Source organism: Topomyia yanbarensis, chromosome 1 (genome assembly GCF_030247195.1).
Source record: "Topomyia yanbarensis strain Yona2022 chromosome 1, ASM3024719v1, whole genome shotgun sequence".
Lineage (NCBI taxonomy): Eukaryota > Metazoa > Arthropoda > Insecta > Diptera > Culicidae > Topomyia > Topomyia yanbarensis.
This window is the reverse complement of record NC_080670.1, coordinates 147,546,622-147,557,345: the sequence shown is the minus strand read 5'-3', so window position 1 is coordinate 147,557,345 and position 10,724 is coordinate 147,546,622. Positions and strand designations below refer to the sequence as shown.

At 39.2% G+C, this 10,724-nt stretch overlaps 1 protein-coding gene across 1 annotated transcript; it reads left to right on the top strand.

Annotated features, from left to right (window-relative positions):
• Positions 1 to 1,427: 1,427 nt before the first annotated feature.
• On the top strand, positions 1,428 to 10,196 carry LOC131676880 (anaphase-promoting complex subunit 1). The gene is made up of 7 exons (XM_058956260.1): positions 1,428 to 1,632; positions 1,688 to 2,085; positions 2,142 to 2,668; positions 2,718 to 3,039; positions 5,242 to 9,000; positions 9,264 to 9,612; positions 9,674 to 10,196. The coding sequence occupies exons 1-7, from the start codon at positions 1,609 to 1,611 to the stop codon at positions 10,118 to 10,120; spliced, it is 5,826 nt and encodes a 1,941-aa protein (XP_058812243.1). The 5' UTR covers positions 1,428 to 1,608; the 3' UTR covers positions 10,121 to 10,196.
• Positions 10,197 to 10,724: the final 528 nt, after the last annotated feature.

Here is a 10,724-nt window from a genome sequence, read left to right as displayed (position 1 = left end):
TTGATTTGGAATTTATTGTTTAGAGTAATGGAAATGTCAACTATAACAGGCATTACAATGGCATCGGTGACTACCGTATCTGGCTTATAGCTACAGGGTTTATAAGCTCTACAATAGAGCCTTATATACCCATATACGACCTGTTTTAATGTTTAAAATTCGTAGTGCTTATAAGCATTAGCAAAGCTTGTATAAAGCTTATAGACATTTGCAAAGCTTGTATTGAACCTATAAGCATCGAAAAGCTGTTATAAGGTGAACATAATGCTTGCTTTAGTGCTTAGTGGTTACTTGGGATATGTTAGTCGAGACATTAGCATTTCTTCTTCATATGAATTTTAAGTGGTTTGAAGCAAATAAAATTAACGTTTGGATTTTTTTGAGTGATGAAATATATCACAACTACAAGCCCGTCCTATAGGGGCAGATCACTCTAAGTATTTAAAACAAATTTGCATCACATTTAAAAAAACGCATTTATTTTTCAATTCTTGCAACAACTTTGCACTCCCTCACAGAAAAGTTTGTTTAACAAACGTCCTACGCTGATCCACTTTGTTCGACGTTTTGCTGAAAGTAGGGCAAGTTTTTTGTAGGGTTTTGACGTCTTACACGCAAAGCAAAATACATTACACGCAACGCAAAATATATTATGAATTTCTATTTTGATGGAAAGAAATGCATTTAATTTCGCTGATTTTTAAAAATGCATCACAAGTGATCTGCCCCTAGAGCCCGTCTCTCAAAACGTCACAGTAAAATGTGCCATCTACAAACGGTGTTGCCAAGACCACATATGTAAAAGAGCATAATAGCAAACGTGATCGGCAAAACGTAATAAAATAATAGTTATTAATTATCTCCCTATTATCTTCGCGAAAAACATGTAATATGCTTATACGATCCTGCAATGAGTAAATGCAGAGGTGATACTAGAATTAATAGCCTTCTGTGTGCTTTAATTGTTATATAAATTTGAAAGTTGCAAGGAAATTTTTGCACGCAATTTGTTCCGTTTGACATTTCTGTTAGATATGATGTATTGAAAAAAGCTCTAGATTTGAAGAGCCAGTACACAGTAGTTCAAATTTATTTTACGAAAGATATCAAATATTTGACGTTATGACAAACAGTGTACTGGTAGCTTTAGTAATGACACTTTTATTGCGCGTGTAAGGGTCCCTATAGGTTATCAAAGTAAATTTGACATTGTGGCGTTCAGATGCTTTTTAGTTGGACAATGGTCCAACTAGCGGAGGTCCAACTAAAAAGCGGTCCACTTAAAGAGTGTCCAACCCAGCGAATCACGACTGTATAGATTTTTTATCAGTGCACAAAAAAACAAAAAACAAGACGACACCGATTAGATGGATCAACTATATACGATCTTAATCTGTCATTCTGACAGCACATAAAGGAACAAAAAATACCTTGATTTCCTTGCGTGGATACCGACATTGACTGCCTCGTTCGTTTTTGTTTTCATTCTATGCTATATTTTAAACGAATTCTAGCTATAACTATACGCTATTCGAACGCTTTTTCTATTATGTATAAATCTAAATTGCCTAAATAAATTTAGCAAATCTGGATGTGTTTAGTGAAACAATGATAACCGCCTCGGAACCTTTGGTAAGTATGATAGTTTTTGTCAACCGCGGTGCATGCTAGCGTTATTTCCTTACAGGAATTTATTCCACGGGGTCGTCAGGCGGTGGACGAGCATCCAGGCCCCTTGGTGTTGAAAAAACCGGTAACGGTCCCGTCCGATTTTATTCTGCTGCAGCGGATGCAGGATGTAAACATTTCGTTGGACGAAAGCCCTACCGAATTTTACATGGTGCGAGAAGTTTACAGTGAGCTAGAACATGACACTGGATGCCCAGGTTTTTTATTGGAAGCCAATATAAACACCGAGGAAGAGTTGTACGTGAAAGGCAATACGGCAGTTTGGACGAAAGCAGTCAATGGCGAACAAGCAGCTCCGCATACTTGTTTAACTTGCGAAAATACAATCAAGTTTGCATTTTTCGGGCCAGCTGAATTTTTCTGTTCCGATGAGCTAGAAGAGAAGCGTACAAAAAGGCATGTAGTTCTGACTTCCGATCCATGATGCTTTAATAGAATGTCCTATATTCTAGGCATAACCCTAAAGTTACGAAAACCGGAGTGTGTTTATTGGACGGAAACACACTCAAAGTTTATTGTAGTAATGGCGAGAATTTTATTACCAGTGTTGAGTGTCCGATTTCAAACGTTTGGGTGACGAAGCGTGGTATTCTGCTTGAAAAGGAATCTTCCAGCTCTATGTTGGATGCGCATTCAATTCCAATGCCACGGTTGTTTTCGTTGACTCACCCGTTGGATGAGATGTGCCCTGTTTTAATAAAAATGAGTACCGCAACGGTCTATTTGACGGAGGCTGAATACCGTGTGGTTTTTTGTTGCGAAGAGAATGATTTAGTATTGATGTTTGATGGAAAAACCGGAAAACATTTTGTCTGTCTTCTTCGCAAAGCCACCGATAATGAGAAGAACTCCGTTGGATGCGATAACGACAGCGTGCACAACTCATATAGTGCCTTCAATGTTAGTAGTAGTAGTATATATCAGCATACCACTCCTTTACCGGTTGCTAATACACCTCAACCGTTATACAAAAGCTCTCGTAAGTATGATGGAGATTAATTTTCATGTACTGTTTGACGTCTGTTCAGTTCTAGCTCGCCATAGTGCATCAACTACTGGGCGGCATAGTCTGGGAGCAACGTTCAATAGTCCGTACGTTAGCAATATACCAACCGGACTGACCAGTTCATTTAATTTGAATGTCACCGGCCTTGGTTCAGCTAATCGTAGTCATCTGCCGTCTCAGTCACAACTTAGTTTCCCAACCCCTCTGTCGAAGTTACAATCTTCGTTGGGAGCATCAATCTCACTACTGGATGTTAGAAAGATTGGACAAGCCGAACCTTCCAAACCGATTATCCCCGAGTATTGCTTGGAACATTTGTGGACTGATCATTCGAACGCTCGCAAGTAAGTATAAGATCATGCTACTGAATCTATCTAATGACATTTTCGTTTTATACAGAGACTACACCGGTGCAGTCGGTGCTACACTCATTCGAACTTCTGTGTAATCCGTCTCCTTAACCCTTAAATGCATGAAATTGATTTTCCATTGGTACTCATTTTTCGGCATGGATACGTTATTTATCTCTTGTTCAGGCTTTCTATCACAAAATTCGGTTTGTTGCCAAATGGTAACAGTATGCATTTAAGGATTAAGAAAACTTACCTTAATCCATTGGTGCCATCATACTTTTGTAATTGTAATTTGTTTATTGGGGGCTTTAACTAATCATTTTGCTTTTTTCATATAATGAAATTTACGGTTATTTTGATTTTTGGATGAACATGTGAATATGACACATTGAGATATGACCATTTGAAATTTGATCCAACGTACTTCTCTCGGTTTCATGATGTGAATAATTAAATGTGTTTTTGTATGAAGACATGGGTCCTATGTTCGTTCTTGTTTGTTATATTCGATTTAAATTAAAGAATATAAAAGTCATCAGAAAGGAATTTGTTTCATAAGACCTTGTATTAGAATGTAAAAATCGAATAGAAACTTCGAGCGTAAAAATCAAACTCAGACTTTGAAAAGTAAAAGTCGGTTATAAAAATCGGACAAAAGGAGTGGATTTTTCAAACGGTTCATTTGGCGTAACGTGGTTTAGCATAAAGCTATTTGGCATAACCATAGCGAGAATCATGTGGTCATTTATCATACGACGAAAAGCAATTTAAGATTGCTATTTAGCATGATGCCCGTTTGGCATAATAACTATTTCGTATAATGTCCACTTTGGTCTCTGCATCCAATTTTGACATCCATGAGACGTTTCTGATCAGCTGATTATTTCTTGTTTATTTCTTCTGACGTTACTTCGGTGGGCGCGACGTCCAACAATATCGTTTATTCGATCCAACATCAAACGAATCGGACTAACGAAATATGTTTGTCGGACGAGTTTTTCTTTTCTTGTTGACAAAACCCACCGCTGAATTGCCAAACAAACGTCTCTTGGATTGCCTAATTGCTAGGCCCACCATATATTTATTACTGCCAAAGCCGGTACATCGCCATGTCCTTTCCAGGAGCTGGAAATTATCAATAAATTGAACATCAAACAGGGATGCCAAGTGTTTTTCCAAGAAGTCCGTAATAATTTTCGAAAAAGTCTGGAATTGTCTGGATAGGATAAATTTATTGAAAAAGCATTTGGGGATTGAATTTGATGCTGTGAGCTTTCAGCATCTTGGAATGCTGAAATTTACAGTTGATGAAAACTCAACAAAATTTATTTGCCTTTAGCAAAAAAAACTTCGCTAATTTGTGTTTCCAGTTATTCTAAAATGTTTTGTTATCATAATCATTACTCGAAAATGTGGTTTTAAAATCAACGATGGATAAATCTGGACAAATTTTTTGAAATCTGGATTAGATAAACATAAATCTGCTTAAAAATCTGGAAGAATCCAGATAAATCTGGAAGGTTGGCACCCCAAAACACGTTTTGCAAATGTTTGAAGGTGGCGCAGTGATCAATGTAATGCAGTTGGAGTACAATTGTCAAACACGTGTAGCAAACAGAGGCGTAGATGGAGATAGTGAAACACTGATTTCCAACGTTTGTCGATTGGAAAGTTTACACAGGTTTTTAAATATATTTTGTTCTAGTCTAAATGCCTATTATCTGTGTCTGAGCTATTTGGATGCACAGCAGCTGCTTTCATTTTCTGATTCTCACGCATGGGAGTTATGCTGTATGCATTTCTGATTCTCACGCATGGGAGTTATGCAGAATCCAAATTGGGGTAAAGCCCTATAGTTATGCATAGGTGCATATCACCTAACTCAAATTAAGTCATATTTTATGTGTTTCGGATTCTCCTCGTCAGTAGCTAACAGCTGATTGGGCCGCTAGCTAGATTTTTTGGAATTACATTATGCTCAAAACTAAAGCTCAGATCCGAATAACATTCAATTTTAGTATCTGGGGGTAGTGTACCTATCATAAACCGATATGATTTTACTAACACACGCATTTTACACTGATTGCCGTCACCTTCCTATATGAGAAAGGTACCCAATGTTCCGGGAGGACAATTCTTAATTCCCTACAATTCAAGCATTTTTTAAACATTTGCAAACTTCTTTTTTTTCAGTGATCTTCGCGAAGTGGCTTCAACTGGATTTTTGCACATAGATATTGTCGATCACTACTACCTGTGTTATCTTTTGCCTCGTTCGGAAATATTGAAGCTGGTACGATGTAATAGGAACTTTTCGGGCACTAGCGCGATATCTTCAAGCGCTGTACCAGTACACATTCCAGCTAAAAGCGCAGTTTCACTTAAGCGTCTAAATATGATTGCAGTTCTAGCACCTTGCGGAACATTAATGCTGTACACAGGACCGGTTCAAGTGGGCAAAGTACATGTAGCTGGTATTCTGAGTAGCTTCGTCACATCCAGTGCACTAAGTAATTCTTTTGGTAGCTCTCAAGGATTTCCACGACGCAGCAGTTTATTGCCATCGGCAGTCGCTCAAGCGGAGTCCCGTTTTGACGAAGAATTACATATGCTCTCCCCGGTGCAGCCCTTACAACCAGCATCCAATTTGTTGTCCTCCGCTCGATTGAATAACTGCCAGAGTGTAAGAGATGGAACAGGAAATCGATTGACGCTAGTATTTTCCAGTGAAAAAATGTTCCGAATGTCGCTGCCGGTAATGAGTGAATCTCAGTTGATGTCGCGCTGTTTGTTGGCACTGCGGGAAGCACTCCCGAAGAAAATAGCTTTAGAGCTTCTGATTCGGTGGTATGGTACGAGAAACGCGCCCGGATCAAAGGATTTTAGTGGTAATCGCGAATGGGAAATTTTTCGGGCCATGCTTTTCCAGCACATGGGTAGACCATTTCTTCCGCCTGAGAAAAGTCCACTGAACAAATCTAACTCTAAATCGTCGTTTGATGAACCGAAAAAAAGGCGCAAGAGTGAGAATTGTCGTGGAAGTGACAATGATTGGGAATTTCTATCGAAACATGGAGACATACAAACAGTTGACGAGCAAGGATCTGAATCCGCTGAATTAGGAGCTTACAACTCGGACAAGTTTTTATTTGAATACATCCCAAAAATCTTAACAACGCTTCATTTAGTTTACGAAGATATGAAATTGGATCCTTTGCTAAAAAGCGAGCTTAAACTGCTTGGAGCGTTCTTATATGAAATTGCACTTGATCTCAAAGTTGAGAAATTTCAACTACATTATTATCTTGACTTTCCACATTTGATTAGTCTTCGCTCTTACTGCTTTGTTACGAAGCAGGATACCGCGAAGTTTGTTAATGTAGCAGAACATGAATATGAAGACATTCCAAACATATTCCAATACGTTCATTCGTTGATTGCATATTCTGGGAACCAGTTTTCAACTCCGTTCCCCTGCTTTGATAATATTAATAATCGCACTAGAGACGTTATTCTTATTGTTGCTTATTTGTATCGTACCAAAGGGCTTACAACATGGATAGCAGAACAGTTGGAAAAACTCTTAGACAATTCAAATCTTCTTGTGACCGACGACGTGGATATGACAATGGCCAACGTCGTAATGCAAGTACTGATTAAACGTGGATATAACCGTTTGAAAATAGAAAAACTACCCATAAGCATCCACTATTTAATCGCTCAATTTCTGGAAACGAATCGTAATAAACCGTTGAACATCTACGAAGCCGAGGTCTACGAGTTGCTCCTCAGGCCAGAGCTACTAGCACATGTCACTTTTGACGCCCAGATCCAATCGATTCGGACGAAAAAAACAGCAAGTGGTTTAAAAGAGCAATCTTTATCGCTCCGACGCAAGCCACAGCCGGAGGTAATTCCAAAACACGAAGCTAAACAAGAGGAAAGCGGATTGGAGAACATGGATACAAAATTATTGAGATTGAGATTTCCGGATGATTTGAGGATCAATGACGTGAAATCGTTTCTCAACAGTTCCCAGTCGGTGACAATAGATATCGTTCAGGCTCCTAATGTTTCAGATCATGAATTCATCGAAGAACAAGAAAAACAACTATACGCACTGTGTATCCGTACGATGGCTCTGCCTCTTGGCCGTGGTATGTTTACGTTGAGAACTAGTCGACCAACCGCAACACAAATCTTACCGATTCCAAAGCTGTGTCTCACTGGAAAAGAAATACATCGTGGTGCAACTATTGAAATTCAGCAGTTAGAAGTGCCTCCAAACATGAATCTGTGGCCAACGTTTCATAATGGCGTTGCCGCCGGGTTGCGAATTTGCTCCGATACTCCAGACATAGATTCGACCTGGATTACCTACAACAAACCAAAAGGATCTGCTGAAATACCGACGGAACACGCTGGATTCTTGATGGCGCTTGGTTTAAACGGTCACTTAAAAACGCTTTCATTCATGAGTATCTACGAATATTTAGTGAAATGTGATGAAATGACCAGTTTAGGATTATTGCTTGGAATCTCCGCAACTCATCGTGGCACAATGGATACAAAAACAACTAAATTGTTGAGTGTCCATATCGAGGCTTTGTTGCCACCAACAGCTGTGGAGCTGGACATTTCGCAGAACATTCAAGTAGCCTCGATAATGGGTATCGGCCTTGTTTACCAAGGTACTGCTAAACGCCACATAGCGGAAGTACTGCTACAGGAAATCGGCCGACCACCAGGGCCTGAAATGGAAAATTACGTGGAACGTGAATCCTATGCCCTAACAGCAGGGTTAGCTCTAGGGTTGGTAACACTGGAACAGGGTGAAAAATCAACCGCACTACGCGACTTGGACATTCCTGACACTCTTCATTATTACATGGTCGGTGGCAATAAACGTCCTTTGATAGGAGCTCAGAAGGAGAAATATAAATTGCCATCATTCCAAATTAAAGAAGGAGACACGGTAAATATCGACGTGACAGCTCCTGGGGCTACTTTAGCTCTCGGTTTAATGTACTTTCGCACAAACAACGAAGCTATTGCAAACTGGATGAAACCGCCGGATACAACCTACTTGCTCGATTTCATTCGTCCTGATTTGCTATTGCTTCGAATCGTGGCCAGGAATCTAATCTTGTGGAATAGTATTGATGCTTCTACCGAATGGGTCTACAGTCAAATACCGCAAACGTTATCAGAACTAATAAAGAACCGCCTCCAGACCGATGAACTACAACAGCCAACTGATTATGAAGCACAATGCCAGGCTTACTGCAATATCGTTTGTGGCGCTGCTATATGTATTGGACTGAAATACGCTGGATCTGCAGACGAGCGTGCTTTTAGTACTCTAAACTATCTACTGAAATACTTTTTAGAAGTCCACGGTCGTCCATTCGGAGATTATGCTGGCAAACAAACTATAGAAAATTGCACCATTATGATTCTTCTATCAGTATCCATGGTGCAGGCTGGAACCGGCGATGTTCGAGTTTTGAGAATTATTCGCATGCTTCGTTCTCGTTTTGGTCAGTGCCACGTAACGTATGGATCTCACATGGCTATTCATATGGCGCTGGGTTTTCTATTTCTTGGTGCCGGTCGATTCACACTATCTCGATCTCCGGAATCAGTTGCAGCATTGATTTGTTCGATTTTTCCAAAGTTCCCGACTCACAGTAACGACAACCGGTATCACTTGCAGGCATTCCGCCATTTGTACGTGCTGGCGGTAGAACCTCGATTGTTTCTTCCACGAGATATAGACAGTGGCAAACTGTGCCTCTGTGAGATTCATTACTTAGAAAAAGGAAAAAGTGAACCCGTGAAACTTCTAGCCCCGTGTATGTTACCGGAACTCCGTACGCTCAGTAAAGTGTATGTAAACGATCCTAACTACTGGCACGTATATTTTGACCAAGAAAATTGGGAGAGTTTAAAGTAAGTATTCATGATATACGCCCACATTACTTAAACCACTATTCACGAAAAACATAGTTAAAAATAAACAAGCGCCATAATATATCTAAAATAATTTACTAACATTTTTAAAAACTGACATTCGTTTATTTTAAAATAAAGTTCACTCGCAATAGTTTTTCTTTTTCTTGCATTACTTTTTTTAGTGGACAGATAACCAATGCAAATTAGCATTAACTTGCATTAATGCCATGTGCTAACTTAAACAGAATGCTCTATTTTAGGAACATACTGAGAGCCAGCGGATGCATCGACATCAAACAACGTGCTGGTTGTTTGTCATACCTAGAAGATCCTAATCGACTCAAATCCATGCTCAGTCACACGTTAACTACAGACAAGTATAATTCATGGAAAATCGATGCTAATAATCTACTCGCGTTTTCGACGGACCAACGGATCTCAAACATTGCTACAAAGTTTCTACTGCTACCAAACCGTAACGAAATTGATGAAATCGAATTGGTTTCTTCTTCCGAACAAAATATCATCCAAATATTGGTACTACAGACTTACTACTGCCTAACACATGACAAAATGCACGGATTGTCTATATTCATGAATTTAATGAACGTAAGTCCATTTGTTACCATATAGTAATAGATACATGACAAGTTGTGTGCTTAATTTTCAGCTAATAATCAACTTCGACACAAGTTGCAATAATTCGGAGCTGTGGCAGTTTCGAATTCTGGCAGCTATCATAGCTCGACGAAAAGCTATCGCAGAAGCTGATTTGCTGTTATCACAAGATATGCTTCAATCCTTGATTGATCGTATATGTATGAAAATGGAAGACCTAATGAGAGAATGTTCACATTTGATTCGTTCATGTATCATTGGAATACCTGAGGAACATACCCTTACCGAACTACTGTCCAAAATAGGTTCGGATGATCAGCTTCGCGTTGCCAAGCTAATTATGTTTTACGATCTGCCTATTGTGATGCTCAAGAAGGATATACTGAGGTATCTGGGTGAAACAGATTTCCTACAATTCGTTTTTGGATTTAAGCAGTATCCAAAACTTTCAACGCGAACGATTTGTTGTATAGCTGATATGATTGGACTTACAAAATGATACGAGCGTTGTTAACCGTAAGTGCTGTGTTTCACGCATTAAAGTGAGATATTGAGAAATGGTATCTATAATATTACGAAAAAATCATTGGTAGTTGATATATCACTAGGTCGTACGATTTAAACAGAACGAAGGTATCGTTTAAGGTTGGAGAGAGAATCGGCAAAAATCTAAAACGAAAAAAGCAGTTTTTTTTCCACACCGAGTGTTAGATCTTCATAAAAATCAATCAGTAGTACTCTAACAACATTTTACATAAGACGCCGTCGACGCCACGAGGAGGCCAGGGCTAGGCAGGAAGCTAAGGACCGCAAGTGGGGTCTATTTTATGCCTTCAGGTACAAGAGGCTTACGCACTGCCCAGTCATTGTCGACCTTATGTAAACTTGGCAACCATACATAGGAAAACTGCAGTTGTTTACATCTGGCCTGTAGTGATATGGAAGATCTCACTTTCTTCTAGCATCTAAGCCGTACACCAAAAATTAAGTATTATACACTAAGGTTTTTTTACACGGTTTTTTTTTGCACGGTTTTTTTTACACGGCTTTTTTTACACGGTTTTCGCAATTAGCACGGTTTTTTTGCACGGTTTTCGCAATTA